We start from the raw sequence: 23937 nt of genomic DNA, 5'->3' as shown, positions 1-23937 counted from the left end.
GTCACTATACAATGGATAATGGTAACCCTATATAAAATAAAAAATAAATGAATAAATTTTGTTGTGATGGCATACTATCATAGAGGATGGGTACCACAGAGAGACTTGAACCCTTGACATCTTCAATAAGAGTTGTCGGTATTATTGACTGAGCTACTATTTAATGGTCCACATCATACTTACATTCATGTTTATACTATTCATATCCATTCATACTACTGCATAAAGGTATAAATTCATATCGATTATGGTATGTTTTTTCATCCTATCCTATCATACCACCATACTACCATATCTTATCACACCATACTACTATATAAAAATATAAACTCAAATAAGTCTTGGTATGTTCTTTTAGGAACCATAACATTTTTCCCAATTTGCAAAAAAAAAACCCTTGTGAAAGTGTACATACCCTTTCAAACATCACTAAATCATAATGGGAAACCACACCCCATCACCCAAACGCTACCCTGTCACCTATGATATGACCACACACTTCATTTTTTTCAGTTTTCCCACATCCATTCCCCCCCCCCCCTTGAAAACCATTTAACATACATTGCCATTACAGCTGTCACTTCTCCTTTCTAGGAGTGATTTATGATGTCGATCCATCCTAGCGACCAATCTAACTAGTCTGTGAGCAACTGAAAGAATATGGGAAACCAAGTATTCTTTAATTCTTTTTCGTTTGGCTTCATAAAAGTGTCCACCTAACGTTGATTGAACAGAAGTAGACATAATTCAAGTTTAGTCTTACAAAACTAGCCAATAAGTGCTTTTATTTTTATTTTGTACCATTTTACCACCAATAACATGTTGAAGGACTCAGTCGTCGTCTTCCTTTGACACCAAGCGCCCTTCCATTTCTTCCTTCCCCTACCCCAATCATACCCCCATTTGATTGGTCCACTTAGGGCCATAACTTCAACAGTCCATTGTTTCGTCCGTTCTCTCAATTTGACCGGATCATTGCATAAACAAGCAACAAGTGTTTTTGAATTTATAAGTGATGTTTTATGAAAGAGTTTTTTGCAGGGCGCCCACTTAAATGAGAAGTTAAGGATTATAGGCCCATCTAAGTGGGCTAAATTGCATAGTGTGCACTTTACACTTTTTTTAGAATTGCAAGTACTTTGCACTTTTTTTAGAATTGCAAGTTACCCACGGTGAACTTTTCTGTTGGTTTGCAAGCATGTTGGGCTACAAAACACCTGAGGAAGATTCTTTTGATCTAATAAGGTGGACTCAACTAGTACTTTCAGTTCACAGCGGATCAAAGTGGGAGGATGCCTTTTGGATAAGTATATGCTTTTATACTTGCTGGGGTATATGGGTTGCTAGAAATGAACAAGTGTTTCAACACAATACTAGATCACCTATACAGGTTGGACATTTCAAATATGCAAAGGAGTTTATTGAAGCCCAAAACCTCTATATGCTTCCTAGGGGTAGCAATACAAATGGTGTAGAAGAAGCCCATGGGGTATGGAGACCACATCCTAGCCCATTTACAAAGTTAAACTCCGATGCATCATATATTTCCACTACTGGGAGTACAAGAATGGGCTTTATCCCTAGAGATCATCAAGGGGTGCCCATCTTTGCGGTTTCGGAACCTGAAAATGCTTCCTCAGTTCTAATGGCCGAAGCTCTTGCATTGCGATCCGGTTTGCTATACAAGTTGGCTGAAGGTGTGGACTATGTGCAAGCTGAATTGGATGCATTAGAACTAATCAATATCTTAAGAAAGCGAACCTCCCCCCAGCCCATGGTTTCCAACCCATCATAGCAAATATTTGGCATCTTCAAAGTTGTTTTTTGGATTGTAAATTATCTTATGTTTCTAGGAGGTCTAACTTTATAGCGAGACCAACTAGCAAGGAGGGCCCAGTCAGCAACGGTAACGACTGAATGGCCTTTATCCACTTCTTGGATTTAGGTATTATGTACTTCTGTTTCCTTGGTTTAGCCGTTTAATAAATATGGCTTTTCAACAAAAAAAAAAAAAACTATAACGGCCACTTTGCTCATAATATGTTGGTAAATATAACGTTTGTCTTTTATGTTTAATGATTTTAAATTTCAAATTTTACAAAGAGAAGTGCCTGACTCATACACGATTTCTGTTGTTTACTGTCTTCCTTGGATTCTTGCAGGGTTATGGGAGACTTTGTTTCAAGCTCTCCGTCATTTTTGCATGCTTTTTCAACGTCCTCTTTCACGTGTTTTCATACCTTACAAACTACTCACTGTGCTCTTTTTGCATTATTTATTATGTTGAGACTTCAATAACACTTGAATCATTGACATTTTTAATTTAGCTTCATTATCCTCTAAAATTTATACCATAGAGTTTGTGAATTGTTGAAGATGAGGTCAAAATTAACAGTTAATAAACAATATAAAGAAGTGCAAAGTAAATTAAAATGTCAAACCATAAGTTATGTTTTCGCTTTTACCCCTACTATGGGTTTTTCTTCGTCTTTTTCATCTTCCTCTAGGTTCTCTTTAACTTTAATGCCTTCGACAGACAGCACACTAGTATATGTATTAGTACCATAGTCAATAATAGATTTTTCAATTTCCCAACCTGTCTCAATTGTCTCGAGTCTCTCAGACAATTATAGGACTTAAGCCTAAAGAGGAAAAAAAACATGAAGGAGGAGGAAATTGAAAAACGGGATTGTAAAGATGGTGTAAAGAATATTTTTTATTTATGGTCGGTTGAATAAAACAAAGTTGAATAAAACGTTACAAAACAAACTTCTAGTTTTAGGTTTTGTTGACCTCGTCTTCGGAAGGATCCACTGAATGAGTTGATTATTATTTACTTGTTACAAAAATATTATATAGGGTATTTAATTGAGGATAGTGAATAGGTCACTCTATAATTGTAAATGTTGTGAGCACAACAATTTTCAGCAACAAGAGGGGTGGGGCAACAATTTTCAGCAATGGCAATGGGGAGAAATTCCAACATTTAAAATCGAGTAGGAGTCAAGGGCTTCTTTTTATAAATTTAAAAACTCAAAATTCTTAAATATAAAAGACACATTTTATATTTACCGACACATAATAGGCAAAATGGTCATTTTAGTTTATAATTAATCGAAAAGTTAATCGTCAGTAATTTGCAATTTTACAAAAAGTGCAAAGTGGGCGTTGTACAATTTAGCCCACTTAAGTGAACAGTCATGAATTATAGGCGAACTTACGTGGACCCCAACAAACAAAATCTTCATTAAATTGAGCAAGTCACCTAACCCAAAATAAGAAAAAGATAAAGGTTTTTATTAATTTTAACCAAAGCTTCTCGTATGCATTTATTAATTTCTTAGTTGTAATGCAACCTAATAAAATGCATAGGCCAATTTTTTTTTTCATGTCCCTATCGAGGATTGTCAAACAGTATTTGTACTCAAACCTATAAAAGCTTTTGTACTGATCGAAGCAGGTGATAGGATTAGCAATAGAGCAGTTGAAGGGGGAAAGCGAATGCTTGAAAATATCAATGGAGAACTCAAAATATTGCGGAAGATAGGGGACAAACGGATAGCAAGTAGGGGATAGCGTGTATACCGTAGCAAATGCGACATGTGATTACAACTTGCAAGACTTGCATGGTTGAGATGTTTGCACACGGTATTCAAATAATGATAGGGTAAAATCGTCAAAACATACTTAGTTGATGAATGACGAGTGATGACCGACAAGAAAACCATTTTGGTTAGTTCCGTAAAAGGAGACTCAATATGTGTAATTTTGTTAAACCAAACAAAAGGTGGTTTGTTTTGTTAAATCAAACCTAAACGTGTCTAATCTTGTAATTTTACCATGTAGAGATATTTCACCCCAATCGCAAACCTCAATAGCCATGGAACGACTCAAATTTCGACAAGTTTGACGAAATTAATACCATAGTGGACATTATTGCCTTTTTTTTTTGTTATTTTTTCTCATTTTGCCCACAACCCACTTAAGTTGGGCCCAAACTCTTGTTTGCCCACTTAAGTGGTTAATTTTTCAGTTTACCCAATCCGGTGAATTTGGAATATTACAAAAAACCCACGTTATTTTTTTGTTGACTTTGACTTTAAACTTACAATTTTGCCCATGGGGTGAAGGGATTTTTTTTTTATTTTACAAATTTTCATTTAATTTTTTTCAAATTTACAAAAGAACTTCCTTCTGCACCTCTAGAAACTCAAAGGATCTTCCAACCCTAATGTCCTTGGACCACCTATAGAAACCAAGAAGCTCATCAGTCCCTCAAATGATTTCACACATTATGGGTATTCCATATCAAATAATTTATTAAGCAACACAGTCGATGTATGCTTAGATATGAAAACTCTCCTTAGCAATAGGGTAAAGAGCAATAAGAACCATTTTGTTGTTCTTCACCAAGCCAGTGGGACGAGAAGCCAGGAATTGATCAACCAGTCGTTGCAATTGACTCATCTTCCCCAAATTCCTCTTAGGATTAATCTCTTAGTGGAGTTGGTAGCTTCTTCTCCTCCGTTTTTGTTTTGGTTAATGTCACAGTTAGATCTCGATTGGCGCATCTCATCACCACCACCATGATAGCTGGGTTCGTTTCTGAATGCTCCATTGTTGTAATCAAAACGCAAAGGTGGAGACCTAAATCTCCTCTCGCCACTCAAAACAATCATATTCGCCAGCGCCACTGGCTCCCCCGCCAAGCAAAACAATCATCTTCTCCACCGCCTCCTCACTGCTTCATTCATACACTATACACTCAAGACGCTGATCTAGATACAGATTATAGGTTCAAACAAAAGCATAATAATCTCATGAATGAGAATGAGCTTCATCACGGAAATCAAACACATTAAGAAGACGAGTTCCTACCTGGTAGTGTAGAGAATCTCCATCTAAAACAAAGGTTGCATCTGCTAACAACTGATGAATAAGCATTAGTGCCTTGAGAGCCAGCATCTAATCTCTAGTTTTGCTGAGCCTCTTTGACACTATTGAAACATAAGCGTTCACATAACAAGTCGTATAGAAATTAAATCAAGTGAATCAAGTCAAGCTTAAAATTTTTGAAGAAATTCAGGTGAATTGACTGAATAGGGATTTTTTTTTTTGTAAATTTGAGAAATACAAAATGGTAATTTTAGAGTCAAAATTAACTAAATACCAACATTGAGTTTCTTGTAATATTCCAAGTTCACGTAAATAAACAAGGCTTTGAGCCAAACTTAACTGGATAAACAAGAGTTTGGCCTAACTTAAATTGGGTAAAATGTAAAAAAACGCAATTAAAAAAAAAAAAAAAAAAAAAAAAAAAAGAAAAGGGGGGGAGAAGGGGAACTGCATGCCACGATCTGAGCGCACGGCAAAAATCTGCCGCTCCTAAGATCACACCTCTTCGCCGGAGCGCAACGATGCGATCGAGTTCTTCTATGAAAGTCAGCAATCAGTAAAGAAACTTCAAGTGTCACGTAATGTGGAAACTTAATCTCTCTCTCTTAGATGGAGAGGAAGAGCAAGAAGGGAGTTTGCTTGGCGATTCCGATGGTCCCTGTTCGTTGTCTCCGATGCATGTTTGTGATTTCGATAAACCATTATTTTTCAATATTAATCCTAACAGTTCATCTGATTAGGCCGGTTTCGATTTCTGCTGTTTTTACTGATCTCCCTGCTGGCATTTTTGTTTGTGCAGAGAATATATGGATTTGCAGCGTCTCTTGTTGCTGGCATGGCGTTTATGCTTCTGGTATATCAATGATGCCCATTAGTTATCACTTTCTTAGTGCAATTTTCCTTTGTCACTTTGATTTTGATGAGTTTATTGGTTTTGACTAGTTGAACTTAGACCTATCCGTATTTCATTAGGCATCAAGTAATTGGCTGCGTAGTACTTTGGCTACAAAAATTTAGTTAAGCACGTTGATTAACTTATTAATTTTTCCTGCCTAACAGCAACATAACCTTATCCAATCCCATCTACATGGAGTCACTTCACGAATCATTGCTCTCCAATCAGCTCTATTCAAAGTCATACAGGATACATATCTTTCTTCATTCCTCACTTAGGCTTAATTTTTTCCTGCCCCTGGGTCTTTTAGTTCTTTCTATCTAAGAAAATCATTCCTCCAGACTGGAGCATCCGCTGGCTTCTGTTGAATATGGTCATGTTGCCCCAAAATGACTATCTTGTAGCTCATGTATCAGAGCTATTCCCAACTCAGCATTGATATGGTCGTTTCTTACTTTATCCTTCATAGATTTGCCATGCATCCATCTCAACATCCTCATCTCTGCTACAAGTAGTTAAACAATGAAATGCTTCTTCACTACTAAAGATTCCACACCATACATCATAGCCAGTCGTATGACCATATTATAAAATTCACTTTTAAGTTTTAAAGGAATATGTGAATCACACAACACTGCAGATGCATCTCTCCATTTCATCCATCCTATCTTAGTTCTGAACACAATTTACTTCATTCTATTAAAAATAAAAAATTTGAAGAAAGAATCTTACAGACAGGAGATAATATGAAACCTTGTCTGAGGCTTATTGTATCAGCTTCCTTCAGCATCCAGTACAGAAGGTTGCAAATGAACAGTGTGACGACCAATAATGTTGCATATTTTATTCCAAATGGTAATACTGATGATTCATGGAAGATCTCTTGAAGACCAGTAATGGTTAGTAGGGATACTTTAGGAGTATGGCAGTAGCAGGACCTTCCCGCAACTTGAGTATTTTGCTTCATAAGTTAGTCATATATATTTTTTCCCTGGTTGTATTCTGGACTATGGTGTTTGACAACTTCTTTCTCCTTCCGTCTTCTATCTCTGTCTTCTCTTTCGACATAGTTGTTAAATATACTTGGTTTGTTACCATTATTAACTTTTACATAATGAAAATAAAAAGCTAACAAAAAATCATTGATTCTGTTGCTATCCAGTGTGATGCCTATCGTTGATATTATATAAAAGCTCATATAACACCATTTTAAGGTGTTGGCTTGAATTACTCTTACACATTTCCACTGATGGGATGAGACTTTCCAATGTGGAGAACTTTCAGGTTGAAATGAGGTTATTTGGGCATTCTCATAACACTTTGTATGGGGATCATAATATCGTTGTTGCCATCTAACATGGCACCATATGGAAGTGTGAAATGTACTTGTTAAACGGACTGTTATGATTCATTTTCTATCTTCTGTCCTCTTTCTTCAAGTTTACTGCTAAATTAGTCATTGTTGTTGTATTTGTGACAACAACAACACTTAAGTGTATTTGTATTAACACTGATGCACAGGGGTACACCACAGCAGGTGGATGTGGAGGAATACAGGGGATTAAACCATGGGACCATGTGGGGGACAGAATCAAAGGACAACGACAGATTGGGGAACAGCCACTTTCTTGTTGGGGATTTTTCAGAGGGTATGACCGAGGTGAAAAGTAGTTAGTTAGGAAGTTTGTTTGGTTTATGCTAGAGGGAAAGGGAGGGAATAGGGGTTGGAAAAAAGTGAGTGGATAGTGGGCGAGCTGAGCTCGTAGGGGAGAGGAAGACTCTCAGTAGGGTTATGTCGATCAGTGTTCTCAGGTTTTGGGAAGGAAGCTTGCTATTGCAGTGGCCATGGTACTTGTAATCACTGGATTGAATGTATCAGTTCATTGCAATTACTGCAGTTAATTGTAATTGTTGAATCAAATTGGAGAGTTCATTATAGCTTTGATTACAGCCTTGACTATACTGTTCAGTTGCTTTGTGTATGTGTTTTTTGAGGTGAAGTTGCAAGCATGTTTGGCAAGAAGAGGAGCTTCGTCACAGGTTCCATTAATGGAATTTATAGGGTTCTTATCAACTGGTAGTAGAGCCTGTTGATCCTAGGGAATCGTTAGAAGCCGAATGGAGTCCAAGGTTGATGAACTCGTGTTAGCTAGTGAAAAAGTTGCAAGGTCAAATATCTGCCTGTTAAGACGAGCACCAAGAAATAGCGAATTGAAATAGTAACAAAACGAAAATGCACATAGACTTAACATGGTTCACACACCACAATGTGGTCATGGTGGGAGACCGCCCATGAAAACCAGTCTCGCCTCTCGGCGAGACGGTCCGCCTCCGGGATGCCTTTTGGCGCCTCGGTGCCTCTCGTGGGTTGGGCCCGGGCTAAACTGGTATTTGCCTTTGTGCCTTTGACCACTGTGGCTTGGTTTGTGGCGCCCTGTGTTTCGTCTCCCTTTGTGCCTCTGTGGTTGGTGCGGTTTTACCTTTAACCTTAATGCTGTGGTTGGTGCGGTTATTACTGTTTCCTTGGCATTTGAATCTGTGTTCTACATCTCTTTGTCATCGTCTTCTTGGTATTACTCTTACTTTCGTAGTGTGTTCCCGTTGGTTTATATAGTCTTCGCGTTCTGCGTGGGTGTTGGTTGTAGTGTGCTGTGTTGCGTGCTTTGGCTGAATCTACTTTGGTTTGAGGTTCCGCGGTTGGCGGTTTGGGCGGTTGGCGGTTGGTGAGATATGCGGTTGGCGAGTATGGTGGATCTCGGCGGTCCCATCTCGCGTCTCGCCGTCTCGTCCGGTTTTGCCGGTTCTCCGGTCTCGCGGTTTGTCTCGCCGGTCTCGCGGTTGTCTCGCCGGTCTCGCGGTCTCCCACCATGAATGTGGTGTGCTATGTCCTCGGGCGAAAATGAAGAGCTTTTCACTATGTAGAAGATAAACAAAATGGAGATCTCACAACCAATCGCCAAGAATGGTGTTATAAGAACTCAGCCAAAACCCTAAAGCAAAAATCTTGAATCTCTCAATGACCTCGTATGCAAACATGAAGTATATGTATATATACTCTAATCAGATAGACAGGTCGATTCACTGGGTTGGGTTGAACTGTATCGCGGGGGGCTGCGCCTCACCTCCTTCATAAACCTAGATCAATGATGTGGCTTAAGCCCTCCATTTCCATCACAAATCTAAAAAAAAAGTCATTCGGGTCACCTACAAAAATATGTTGGTGTGAGTCCACATCTTCAAAATTGGGTACTAGAATTTGGATCATAACACAACAAATCTCCACCTTGACATGAATTCTCTGACTAAGTTTAATAATCTTCATCTTCTCTAATAGCCCCCTTCATAAGCTCTAGTGCGACCAATTCCAATCAAGTCCAAGCAATGCTTGAGTGTAACAGTACATAAAGGCTTTGTCAACATATCAGTTGGATTGTCTTTAGTACCAATCTTTAACACTTGGATATTGCCTTCAGCGACTATCTCCTTGATATAGTGATACCTAACACCAATGTGCTTCGTTCTCTCATGATATATCTGATCTCTAGTCAAGTGAATAGCACTATGGGATCATAATGGACAACAGTCACCTCCTGAATCATACTGAGTTCCCCAATCAAGCCTCTAAGCCAAATATCTTCTTTAACTACTTTAGTCACCGCTCTATACCCCGGTTCTGTTGTAGATAATGCAACTACAATCTGTAAAGTAGCCTTCCAGCTGATTACAACCTCCTAAAATAAAACACATATCCTGTGAATGACCTTCTTTTGTTAAGATCATCTTCATAATTTGAATCAACATAACCTGTTAATCTGTCATCATTCCTCCCAAACTACAAACACACACTAGAGATCCCCTTTAGATACTTAAGTATCCATTTCATTGCTTTCCAATGAATTTTACATTGACATGATAAATATATGTTCATCACACTAATTGCTTATGAAATATCAGGTCAAGTACACACTATAGCATGCATGATGGAACCAATTGCATTTGAATGTGGAACACATGACATGATGGAACTTCTTCATTTGTTTGAGGTGATAGAATTGGAGTGCTAACAGGTTTTGCATCTTTCATACTAAAATGCTTCAATACCTTCTCTATGCATTTCTGTTGAGATAGCCATAGCTTTCTTGCATTTCTATCCCTTTTGATTTCCATACCAAGAATCTTCCTCATTGTCCTCAAGTCTTTGATTTTAAATTTAGTGCTTGATTGTTGCTTCAGCCTGATGATCTCATCATATCTCTAGGAGTAATCAACTTATCAACATATAGTAGTAATATATGAATGAATCTTCAAAAAGTTTTCAAAAGTATACATGACAGTCATACTTGCACCTAATGTAACTTAAAGTATCCATGGCAGAATCAAACCTCTTATACCATTGCCTAAGAGACTGCTTCAAACCATATAGGGACTTTTTGGACAAGCAAACATGGTCCCCTCTTCCCTCTACAACAAAACCCTCAAAGTTGATGCATTTAAATCTGTTCTTCTAGTTCACCATATATGAATGCAGTTTTCACATCAAGTTGCTTCAATTCCAAATATGCATAGCGACTAAAGCAAGCAAAACACGAATGAAACTATGCTTAAGAACAGGTGAAAATGCATCATTAAAATCAACACCTTATATCTGACTGTAGCCTTTCTGCAACCAATCGTGCATTGTTTCTAGCATCTCCAACTCCTGTGGTGGATTCTTTCTTCTTGTAGACCCATTTGTAACCAACAATTTTCTTCCCTTTGGGTGGCTTAACTAGCTCCCATGTTTGATTTTTATGAAGAGACTTAAATCTCCTCATCCATAGCCAACAACCACTTCAAAGAATCAACTGAAGAAATAGCTTCAGAAAATATTGTAGGTTCATTGTTTTCAATTGTGTCTGCAACAAACAATGCATGAACAACAATTTTAGCAGACCCATATTTTTGAGATGGCTAAATGGTCCTCCTTGGCCTGGTTCGGGAATGGTATACTCTTCTTCTTGATTCTCTGAAGCACCTTCTTCTTTAGTAAGAGTGGGCGGCTGAGCTGAAGTTGATTATGCCACTTAAACTCCACTTTCTCTTTAGAATTTTTTTGAGTTTCATCATTTTGTATATGAGTTTAGTTTTTATGGTTTGACATAGTAGATTATCAAAAGTTATGTTTCTGCTAATAATAAATTTAGGATTATTTGGATCAGGACACCATAGCCTGAATCCCTTGACTCTTGATAGAAAAATATACCTCTTAGCTCGAGGTTCTTATTTCCCATCATTCAAATGTGCATAAGAAGGACATCCAAATTTTTGTAAATTACTATAATCAACAGGTTTACCTAACCATACCTCCTCTGGAGTTTTGCACTCAATAGCTGTTTAGAGAGACCTATTCACCAATCATGCTGTTGTGTTTACCACTTTCCCCAAAACTCTTTGCCCAATCCTGCATTTGACAATATGCACCTTGCCTTCTCTAACAAGGCTTTGTTCATACGTTTTGCAACTCCATTTTGTTGGGGTGTCTTCACAACTATATGGGATCTTGCAATTTCTTCATTCCTGTAAAAGTCATTGGAGTCTCCTTCATAGAATTCTAGGTTATTGTCTGTTCTTAACCTTTTAATTTGCTTTCTAGTCTGCTTCTCAATCAAAACTTCCATTGCTAGAAAGTAACAACATCTCATTTTTGTGCTTAAAGAAGTAGACCTAAACATTCTTAGAATAATCATCAATATAAAGCTAAGTAAATACTTGGCACCTGTTCCCTTTGAAGGAACCTTGGATGGCCCCCACAGATCTAAATGGATGTAGTCCAGCATTCTTTTGGTCATGTGAATAGCAGTACTGACGCTAACTCTCCTATGCTTCCCAAATACACAATGCTCGCAGAACTCCATCTTTCTTGTGCTTTGAAATTTAAATAAACCCCTTTTGCTCAACGCTGCCATCCCTTTTTCATTCATATAGCCTAGTCTCATGTGCCATAATTTTGTAGTTGCTGAATAAGAGACTGGTGAAGCTGCTACAACATATCTAGTGATTGTTGTACCCTACAAGACATACAAATTACCAACTTTCTTTCCTTTCATCAATAAGAGAGCACCCTTATGGTCCTTCATAACTCCCCCTTTAGCTGTGTATTTGCACCCATTTGTATTAAAGGTGCCTGGACTGATGATATTTCTTTTAAACACAGGAATATGCTAGACATCAGTTAGAATTATAATAATACCGTTATGCATCCTGATTCTGATATTCTCCTTTCCAATTGTACTACAAGGAGAATTATTCCCCATTGGCATAACTCCACTTCGAAAAGGTTTGTAAGTGGAGAAACACGTTTAGGCACATATAGTGGGAACACCCTGAATCAAGGATCCATTTGGCTTGTGGTTTGATTTTGTCATCAGACATTAATAGTATCTCAGGATCACTCCCATCTTTAGCAACACTAGTTGCTGTAGAGTTTTCTTTCTTTTGTTGGTTAGCACCACCACTTGCTTTCTGCTTGTCGTAAAGCCTGTAATGCTCTGATTTGATATGCTCCTTTTTCTTGTATTAATTACCGGTCAAGTTCTTATTCTTTAATTTTGACCTAGACTTCTTCTTGTTCAAATTCCTCTCGTAGTTTTTCCTTTAGCTGTCAAACCAACACCTTTAGATTTGGTTGTCAATTCATCAATTTTATATTTATTTAAAAGATTCGTTTTGACATCCGCAACTGAGATGGTTTCTATCATAGATTAAAGTGCTTGTATGATGGAGGCAGTGAATATAACAATAATAGGGTTAAATCTTTCATCTTCAATTTTAACATCTATCTTTTGCAGACGATTAACGATAGAGTTAAAATTAGCAATATAAGATTTGAGAGGAGTACCTTCACCCATTCGCAAAGTATATAACTCTGTTTTAACCTCAACTTGTTGGTGAGGGATTTCGGGAGGTACAAACTTTAAAGGCCGACCACAATTATGTTGCTGTCTTCTCCGAGAGAACTTCTTGCAGAACTTTGTTTTGATTGGTATAATTGAATCACGGTGAGGGCTTGATCATCCATATCATTCCAATCATCTTCAAACATAGCCGCATGTTTCTTCGCCTTCCCAAATATGGCCTTCTTCACTCCTTACTGAGCAAGAATTTCCAACATCCAAACTTGCCATAAATTGAAACTGATTTTTTCATTGAATTTCAATATCGTATTTCGTTGATGTAGAAGCTATGAATGTTGCCAACGCGGAGCTGTTTTAGTGGTGAAACCAACACCTCTTAGTGAAGAGGTCGTGGGTTCGATTCTTGATGAGGCAATATTAATATCCCAATCCCCGGCTTAATAAAGCCCCTTTGTACCAAAAAAGAAAAGAAAGAAGCTATGAATGTATAGATAAAAAACAACCTAAAGCTTTGATACTAGTTTGTTAAAACCAACGTAAAAAATAACGAATTGAAATAAAAACAAAATGAAAGCACATAAAGATTTAATGTGGTTGAAACACCAATGCGGAGTGCTGGGCAACGGGCAAAGAGGAAGAGTTTTTCACTATGTAGAAGAAAAACAAAATGGAGATCTCACAGCTAATCGCCGAGAACGGTGTTACAAAAACTTTCACCCATAAAGCAAAAATCCCAAATCTCCTAGTGACCTCGTTTGCAAACATAAAGTACATATATATAGACTCCTATTGAGTAAATGGGTTGTTCGTAGTACCGTACCGTACCTGAAAATGCATGTTGCTCTTTCTGTATATGGCTGAGCCATAAGAAATGACATTTGAATGAGGTGTTTCTTTTTTGGGTTTGAAAGGTATATTTTAATTATAGCTCTTTATATCTTTAATAGATAAGAAAAAGTTTATCTAAAATTGTTGGATTGAAATAAGTTGGAGAACTTTTGAGGTTGCAAGCCTTGACCTTAGAAAAAAAGTTTTATTTAAATTCTATGACAATTGAATGACTCGTGAAGATGATAGGGAAGCGAATACACTTTTTAGTACTCCATAATGTTTGGCTTAACAAACACAAAAATAACCCACTAAAAATGCAAGAATAACGGAATACATAAATCTATTTAGAACAATACATTCAAATAAAGTTTTTTATTGGAAAAAAAAAAGAAAATGCAAGTGTCCAATACATTTAAAAGTTAAGACCTCTTATATTTAGTTTTTATCTACTTTGATCTTTTTGCATTTTGCATCTTTATACATTCTTCTAAATCAACTAGTTGTTTCGTTTTATCATTTTCCTTTTTGATTGCATTTGTAACAACTGCATTTAATATTATATTGTAGTTGTTTATGCTATCCAAATTGAAGTAGAAGGAATGCACCCCTCCCTGATATGAATCCAATTTGTTTTTATGCTGCAAAACTAGTTTAAAAAAAAAACATTATATTTTAATGAAGTCATTTAAATTAGTATTATGAATAATTTCTATTATGATTCTAATAAAATTTTTTATTCACGATTCTAATAAAATATATTTATATATTATTTTGGATGAATGATAAAATACATATGATATTTAACTTTTTACGATGCTGCATATTTGGTTGCTAAACATCCAATAATATTTTGAATAGCATCAAACATTGTAATCCTTATAGTACATGTGGAATCCGATACATTGAATTTTCTTAATAACCTATGAGTAAACACTTAACTACTAATTGATGTAATTATAATATATATATATATATATATATATATAGTATTTTGCATTCTCGTTTCCACGCTTGTCACAAGGTGCAAGGTGTAGTTTTTCCATTTAATTGTATTTTTTCAATGGGAGTACCATGCATTGTACCATGGTTAAAGATTTTCAATATTTGTGATTATCCTTTTATATAATAACATTCATTCTGTAAATGTGCATACATAGGATATATATATTATGTTAAAAATAAAAGAAATTTTATTTTAAAGAATAAGATGGTAAATAAATAAAAAAAGGGCGTACCCAGTGCCGAAGCTCCCACACTGTGGGGTTTGGGGAAGGGATTTTCTAGGCAGCCTTACCCCTACTTTTTGTAGAGAGGCTGATTTGAAATAAGATGGTAAATAAATATCTTTCTTAAAAGATTCTAACGGGTTTTTAGTTAAATCCTTCAGCGTTAATGCTTTGCATTATTATATTTTTGGTCTCCTAATTTGTCATGTTTAACTTTCACGATACCAACATCCGATTTTAACCTATAATGTAAAAAAAAATATTTCCAAACAATTTTAAATATGGTAAATAAAATTTTCTTTTGTAAAAAATTATTACGTAACAATTATAAAAATTTTGGAATTGTTATCTATCGATGTGGATCCAATTGTACATAAAGAAAATTCTAAAAAATAAAAATATTCTCATATTGTATAATTTTGAGTAATAAGGTGTTTTAAAAATTATAAATTCATTTATCTTCATAGGATGATGCTATTATTGATGAAAAAGCCACAATTGAATGTTCTGATGCAATCTCCATTAGCTTGTTTATTCTTTAATAGTGTATTCTCCGAACAAGGTTAACATGATAGGTGAATATGATAGAATCAAACCTAATAAATAATTGAAAAAAATACTTATTAATTTTTTAGAAAATTTAATAAAATTATTAATATTAAAGAAAAATAAACAATAGGAAAGAAAATAAACTAATTGATAATTTTATAGAAAATTCTATAAAATTAATAATATTGGAGAAAAACTTGCTTCATGCTGATAATTTGAATTTCTCTTTTTTTCCTTTTTCATTTGTCTGTGTTGTTATTATTATAGCTAAACATTTAACTTTGACTATAATCCTAATGTCATTCAAAATAAGGATGAAAATGAATCAATATGGTTAGTGAAGTTATTTAATAAGTAAATGATTGAACAATCTTTAAAATACATTATAAATAAATTATTTACCAAACACATGTTTTTCTTTTATATCAATTTAACTTTTCAAATCATCAAGTTCAATGAAATTGTGAATGCTTATCTCAATGTCCTCAACTTCCTTTGTAATTGACGTGTTGTTTAAGAAAATTTCATGTTCTTTACGCACATTACTAAAAGTTGGGTTTACCAGTTTACCATTCAAAAACTTAGAAAGTATGACTTTCAGGGATAAGTTCCTTGTCAAATTTATTAACAGTCATTGAACATGACTGTTTGAATTTTGGTAGCTTGGAAAAAAAATAGAACTCCAATTATTTGATTGAATATCTGATCATAAAAAGAATAATTTACATTTTGATTATGACATAAAGCATAATCAATTAAAGTTAGTTTCTATAACTTTCTAGATCTTCTGTTGTTTTCATAATATTTACTCAAACCTTAATTTAATAGTACAATCTTTATTTTATAATTAGTTTGAAAACTTTTCAATTTGCTACTACACAAAGAGGAAGAAGAGGATTTGACAGCAGACATGGAATCAAGGGAATGCAGACAGTGGAAACGTTTGATGGAGGACACAGTTCACCTTGAGGGCAGGTTGAAACTGAAGGGGGAAGCACTGTTAAGACACTCATGCGTAAGGGGTGCACCACAGCAGGTGGAAGGGGAGGAATACAGGGGATCAAACCATGGGACCATGTGAGGGACAGAATGAAAGGACAATACAGATTGGGGAGCAGCCACTTTCTTGTCGGGGATTTTTCAAGGGTATGGTGGGGTGGAAAGTAGTTAGGATTTTTGTTTGGGTTATATATTGGACGGGAAGGGAGGCGATAGGGGGTGGAAAGAAGTGAGTGAGTAGTGGGCTAGCTGAGCTCGTAGGGGAGAGGCAGACTCTCAATTGGGGGGGGGGGTATGTCGAACAGTTTTCTCAGGTTTTGGTAGGGAAGCTGCAGTTATCATAGTTACTTGTAATCGCTGGGTAGCATGTATCAGTTCGATGCATTGCCGTAGTTAATTGTAATTGTTAAATCAAATTGGAGAGTTCATTATAGCGTCAATTCCTGCCTTGCCTATATTATTCGGCTGCTCTATTTTTTTGTGTGTGTTTTGAGGTGATGTTGCAGGCTTGATTGCCAAGAATAGGAGCATCATCACAGGGTCCATTAATGAATCTTGTAGGGTTCCTATCAGTATCAGTTGGACAATAAAAATGGAAGTGCTTTGGTTATGAAAAAGGGTAAAGCTTGTAATTAACTGCAAACTGTTATCTTAAACATTTTCCTTTCTCTTCTTTTGCAGTCATTGATTGTATTTGCCAGACCCATCAAGTTTGCAATAATGTTCAGCTGTGGCAACATATTGGCAGTGGGAAGGTCTGTTAGTACTCGTTGGCTTACTTTGCTTATTGCTTGTGTATATGTCTTGGAATTAACTATCCTTTGAATTATATGTAATTAGGCTGGCCGCCCACCACTGCCCAATTTGGTTTGGCTATATATTGGACTAAGGTCTTTTTTTTCTTTCTTTTTGTTGACTAGTCACGTGACAACCTTTTTGCTAGACTTGTTATAGAACTGGTAATTTTTTTATTTAAAGCAGCCAAGAAGAAAAATGGTATTTAGGGAAAAAAAAGAGACCATCATGTAACTTATTTACTTGAGTTGGCCTGGATTACATTCTGAATCCGAACAATTCTATCCTTGTATTTCCAATTAAATTCAACTGAAGAGTTCTTGAATCTTTTTCTCCTTGTTGCGTGGGTGATTTTGGTCTCCTATCTTAGAATGGGTCTCTACTGGTCCCCCCTCCCCCTATCTATTGACTTATTTTAGGATTTGACATTGTTGGAACTTCACCCCCCCCCCCGGCACCAACCCAAAAAAAAAAAAAAGTGAATAAAAGAAAATAAAATTCCAAGAAAGTAAAAGCAACCTGTGATTTGAGATCCCTCATTGTCTTGAGCTGGTCAACTTTGGCTGTGAAACCAGTTCCCTTTTTTTTTTCTTTCTTCCTTGGGTTGAAAATTTTTACCAGTATACTATTAATGGCTGTGGGCAGATTTGTTCATCAGCTGCGGTTGGTTCACTCCTGCCCAAGTGGTTTAGTGGCATTAAGGAACATCATTAAGACTGTCTTGGACTACACGCTAATTGCTCGATGTCCTCAAGCACCAGAGAATATGCCACTTTCTCCTGGAACATTACATATTAGTTTATATGATTTGGGCAGAATTAGATTGATTTTTGTTCTGCAGGCTTTTTTTTTTATACAACAAATGAGATTCTGAACATGAACTTCTGTGTGGCAGCACAGTCTTCATTATCGGGCCAGGTCAGCAAATAAGCATGATGCTTGATTCGTCTCGCATTTATGCGACAGCTATGTATATTGGGAGTGTTTTTCTTGCTCTCATTTTTGCTCTTTGGGTAAGTCTTGATCCACTAACATAATTTTCTTGCTCTCATTTTTTCTCTTTGGGCAAGTCTTGATCCACTAACAGATGGAAATTGTATGGCTCCTATGAATTTTAAAATTGAATATTTACATACATTGGAAAATATTTTGTTTGGCATAGTCCAAAAACCATCTTGAATGTGATAGGGACTGCTTATTGACTTGGAGATATAGGGGTATCTCCTGGGAGAAAACTCGTTTGATATCTTCTGTGGCTACTCTGGATGAGTTCAAAACCTGTTCCCAATTCTTGGATTCCTCAAATCAATAAATTAGGTATGTCCACTAAAATATTAACCTGAGCTCTGTTAAGAACCTTCTGGTCTTTCCCATCCTGAACCTATCTTGGAACCAAATGTTGGTGACTTTCTGTAGTGGAAAACCGGTAAGAGAGACTGTGAGACCTGAAACCTGTATCTGCAAACCCAAAATGCCATGGTAGGATTCTATTATTCCTGGCATGCTCTTCCTCCATTTATTAACCAGTAAATAGACCTACTAAGGTAAATATCTAATTGCTAGGAAACAATGAATAATAAGAAACAACTCTTCTATCCGGAACGAGTCCGTTCCGCCCACTCCCATTTCGCCACCCATCGGCAATTTCCCTCATGTTTCGATGGGTTTTTTTGGTCCAAATGAGTTGAAATTTGGTGGGTAGCCTAATTTGATGCCAATAAACACAATGGAATGGTTGGTTTTGCCTAAAAACTCACTCAAATTGGTGTTATTGATCGGCATATAATCGACTGTATATACCGTAACCGTAATTTTACACCTTATTTTAAACAATTAAACTAACATAAATAAGCACAAAACTATTATATTAGTAGAAAATACAGTATATATAATACAAATACAACTACTCAATCCAAGTACTATGCCTTGGTGGATCCATGTCTTCCCTTGTCTCCGTTGATAGTTGGGTCAGGCCCATGGCTACAACATTAAACTTCCGCTCCATTATTTTCTTGAAGTCACTCCAAGACATGTCATGCTGATGGTTGTTGACATCAGACCGTGCTCTGTAGTTTTCATCATCCATGCGGTAAACTACTCCCCTCGGGGGGTACGTGAACGGAGCTCTTCATTGACATCGTAGCATCGGGATATTTGTATGTTGCCTCCAACATGCAGTTCTCTGTGAGCCATGGGCATGCGGGACACCTTGATGCCGATAACCCCAACATCATTACCCCAACCACCATATGTCGCCTTCCCGCGCGCTCTGGAAGATCCATCATTATATCCATAGTGCGAACTCCTGCGCGTATCATCGTGTCCATGCGAGGGACACCATGCCATAGGTGTGGAGCCTGCGGACTCCTCCAAGGTCATGGACCCCATCACTCCCGACACCTGTCCATCGGATCGAAATGGTCGTATGAGCCATATGATCGAGTATCGTCACTATAACCAAAGCCATCGACCCATACCCATGCTGGCCATGCATATCTGCTCTCTCCCCCCTGAAACTCCCCCTCCCCGGCCGATTGTGCTCGTGGCGACCACGTGCTCACCACCATGATCGTCATCCCGGGTGGTGTGTGTCTGGTCTCTCCGTGTTCTCCGGGGGGATCCTGTGCCTCCGATTGGACATGATATCGCTCCCGTGCTCCTCCACCACCACTACCACCACCACCACCCCGTCGTTTCATCATCATCCCTCCGTATGACCGGGACGGGAGGGTGTCATTTGGATCATCATCTTGCGTGCCGGCTGCACCATCCAATCCTCATCCACCGTGGCGGCCCCCCGATTACCTGCCCTCTTGGGCCATGTACTCATCTACATTAACTCCCGGCTTGAGCAATGATTGGGTTTGCCTACCTCCAGGCTGGTCTAACACCGGCTCGCCCCTATCCAACAACCAATCGTGAGTGGATGTTGGTCATCTCGTGGCTCGAGATATCATCGAGGGATGTCTTTGTTTGTCCATTGTTAGTGTTTATACGGGTATTCTCTAACTTCAGCCTCATGTTGTAGTGACAAAACACGAGGTCATTCGGGGTTGACTTCCCCTTTCCTCCTCTGGGAGTGATCATCCCAAATGTCTCCAATTCCTCTCACACCAGGCGGAAGTCCGGGAGAGGATCCACTGCCACTCTTCGGGGTTCTCTGATCTCCCCATATAGTCCACCACTCACTGCATTATCACATATGCAAGTTAATACTTTAATTCTTAACAAAAATCCTACTTATATCACTTATATGTAAATGTAATCATGCATCTAACTGGATCATAATTTTGTCGGTTTTGGCGCATAACCAAAGGTCCCTGTGCATCCCTAAAGTTTTTATCTGCATAATTTGTATTGATGGTTAGCTAAATTCTTTCACAAATAAAGCGTACTAAGTTCTAAGTTTCAGTTCTAACTTCCATATGGCAATTTGATTGGACGTTGGTTTGGCTCTAACTTCCAATAACCTCCATCGGCCCGGTCCGACCGCAATCCCAAATTTTCGGTGTCTGATATTTTGATTGAGATAATAGGCTGCACAATTCACAAACTCACGCTCAAGATTAATATTTACTACAAGTTACAAATTATTAATAATAAGTAGTAACCCACACTAACTACTTACCCGCCCTATGCATCGGATGCATTGTAGGGTCCATCTAGCATCACAATGTTCAAGTATGCAACAAAACCTCCGGGGTTAGCTCTTTGGATTGCTGTTTTTATTCGCTCCGGGTGCATATATGTGGGTGTGGGCCCCGAGGAGGATCACCATACGTGCCTTTATTATAGGATCTAAGGTCTCCAACACAATTCTCACATTCCTCCAAACTCATCGCGAGATTGTTGTCGGCGGTGCGCCCACTACTAGTACTAATTATCACAAACACATTAAGTTAGTAATAAATACTACATACTAGATATTCATATTTCATAGTATAAATGTTGGTTAACAACTTGTTAAATCAAATAGTGAGACTATGATAAATTACTTACTTTGATCCAACCCATGAGAACCACTCCTCGATGAACATGGATCTCAGCCCGTCTTCCTTCCCGATGTTGAGGGTGATGAATTCTGCAAATCTCGTAGGCCGTCGCACTAGCTCACCACCGCATGCTTCCTCATTATATGCGAGCTTGATTGTGTGAATTTGTTACCGTTGGCCTCTCCCCGTGCTCTGGATATATTGATCTTGCGATGTCCTTTAACATGAGGTTGATACATGAGTTCGGGTGTCCATATAGGTTATATCCAGTGTATTCATCGACCTCACCGTTTTTGGTTGGCGCCATTGTCGGTGACAATCTGCACCACATTCTCCTTCCCAACTTCATCAATCACATCCCGCAAAAGTCCAAGAATATACCCGTGGTCTTTTGTATGCCCGTAGCATCCACAGATTTTAGAAACACAGTCTTCCGATCACAATACACCATAAAGTTGATGATAGATTTTCTTGTCGGACCGGTCCATCCATCACACATAATGGTGCATCCATATGTCTCCCAAAATATTCTCAAACTATTGATGTACTCTTGCAGCTCCTCCTTCTCCTCACGGCCAGAAAGTGGTCAACACCTCATTAGGGGTAGGACCACGATGTCCAGGACCCGCCTTTGCAATAGTGTCAACCATATTACTATAATAAGGACCCCGTGCCGTATGTGGTGGAACCGCATTGTAGTACATCCACTTCGACACTGCCTTCTTCACTTTCTTCGCCATCCCTTTCCATGCACCTGTGATCTTGGGCTGCTTGGCCCCCTTATTTTTGAAAATATCGGGATCCCGCTCTCAGGATAGGATTCACCTCTGTGGATAGTCACGTGGACGTGATCCCCGTACATCAGCCGTAGAAGGGACCCTCTGACTCGTGATCGGCTTGAACATACCACGTATACCACCCCCGTCCCTAGATCCGGATGCTCCAGCCCCCGATCCGGATGCTCCAACCCCTACGGGCCTAGAGGTACCAGCTCCCGTAAATCTAGCTCGGCCCTCTCCTCCTCCCGGTACCGCATCGCCCTACTCTCGCCCATCGCCCGTCTAACATCCCTCTCCTCCCGCTCACTCAAATCAACGGGATCAACCTCCCGATCGAATCGAATCAACTCGTAAGATGAGGGTGCCCGCACCGCCTCATCCAATGCTTCATTTACCTTTCTCCTCTCTTGTTTCTTCTTCCCCTTGTCTTTCTCCATCTCTTTAACTGCCTTTCTGATTTCCGTATTCACCTCAGTGCAGGTGGCCACATCCTTTGAACTACCGGTGATGTGAGCCTTAAACCTACTTATGCCACCCGAATTCAACTCCTTACCACGGTTGCATCTTGTTTTACTTTTGTTGCCATCAATTGCAACACAATCTTGCCATGCAGATCAGCCCCCCCTCCCCTGCGCCGCTCCTTGTGTCTGTCCCTGTCCCTGGCCCTGTGAACCTGCTCCTCTCCCACTGCTAGACATGATAATTGTTGGTCTGTTGCAACAAAAATGATTTCATAAACAATTAAACAATACCAATATAGTATTTTAAACAATATTTAAATTTTTTCCGACAAAAGAAAAGGCTACCATATCAAAACCGACAATGAAACCATACAGAAGCACTTGAAAATAATTATATGGTATTCTATAATTTTCTCTAATTTTCAAAATCATTTTCCTTATTTATTCCTAATTTTTTCTCTTTTTTCATAATTATTTATATTTTATATTCATATTTTAATAAATTTCAAAAAATCAAATAATTATTTATTGGGTCGAAAATTATTCCGACTCCGTGAGTCTGTAGATCGACCCATGGGGATTCACATATATTTTTTCAATCACAATGCAACACATATATCATGCAAAAAGCAAGCATTTAAAATGTATAAAAATACAATTTTTGCGCCTCGAAAATAAATAAATAAATTACTTAGTGAAAAAAATTTCACTCCGTGGTTTGTAGATCAGCCTATTGTATTCAACATATATTAATTTCATACCCATCCAACAATATTATGGCATGCATTTAAAAAAAACGTTTAGTGAGAACAATTTACCTCTCGGATGAAAACACCCGGTTTGTGTGAATCTCGCTTGATCGTCGCGATAATGCTATACCCGTCGGTGAGTGGTCGTTTTATGTCAGATCGGGATATCCCACCTAGAACTGGAGAGGCTCTGGTGTGGGTGAGGAGCGAATCGATAATTCGGATTTTGTAAATTCCCCCCCCCCCCCCCTTTTCTCCGTTATGGGGGGGGGGCGGGGAAATATTGTTAATCTTGTTTGCCCCGTTTCGTTTCGCCGGTATCCTTGCTTTCCTCTTCTATCACTGGGACTCAACATAGACCAGGACATGGACATTCTTCATGTTGTGATCAACCAACTAAACCTATAGCTATCTGCGAGTTTCAATCATACATCTTTTTTTGTAGTTTGGGCATTTAGGGTATTCTCATATGTGCATTCTACCCTAGGGCTGGTTACTTGTTTTTGTTCCTTCTCTTTTCTTGTACTTCTTATCCGGACCAGCATCTTCATCTTCTCTAATGCTATCACGTTTGCTTTGCTCCATCTTGGCCCCCCCCCCCATTGCAATCACCACCTTTTTTCTTCTCTTCTTTCTTTGGTCTCTCTCTTCCCCCCACAACCACCCTCCCCCCCCAAAAAAAATAAAAAAAAATCCACCACCTCCCTCAATGTGCTTTCTTCTCTTTTTGGATCCTACAGGCTCCTTTTCTCCCTCTTTTCACCACTACAGCTCTGCCTTTCTCTTCTCTAGGGGCCTTTTACATTATCTAACCTTCAGTGGTTCTCTTTTTTCACCTAGGATCCCTTTTTTTGTGTTTGGCTTGCTTCAGA

The 23937-nt window shown here is 38.1% G+C and overlaps 1 protein-coding gene across 1 annotated transcript in view; it reads left to right on the top strand.

Moving 5' to 3' along the window:
- The first annotated feature begins 5449 nt into the window (after window positions 1–5449).
- Window positions 5450–23937, top strand: part of LOC149029731 (uncharacterized) — a 34755-nt gene continuing 16267 nt past the window's right edge. The window contains exons 1-4 of the mRNA XM_089142065.1: window positions 5450–5576; window positions 5696–5749; window positions 16971–17044; window positions 17980–18097. Coding sequence (XP_088998191.1) covers window positions 5478–5576; window positions 5696–5749; window positions 16971–17044; window positions 17980–18097 — 345 coding nt within the window. The 5' untranslated portion in view covers window positions 5450–5477. The remainder of the gene's footprint in view (window positions 5577–5695; window positions 5750–16970; window positions 17045–17979; window positions 18098–23937) is intronic.

Source organism: Hakea prostrata, chromosome 1 (genome assembly GCF_041222555.1).
Source record: "Hakea prostrata isolate BN-2017 chromosome 1, UWA_Hpros_2, whole genome shotgun sequence".
Lineage (NCBI taxonomy): Eukaryota > Viridiplantae > Streptophyta > Magnoliopsida > Proteales > Proteaceae > Hakea > Hakea prostrata.
Note: the sequence above shows the minus strand (reverse complement) of the source record. Positions and strands in the feature narration are given on the sequence as shown.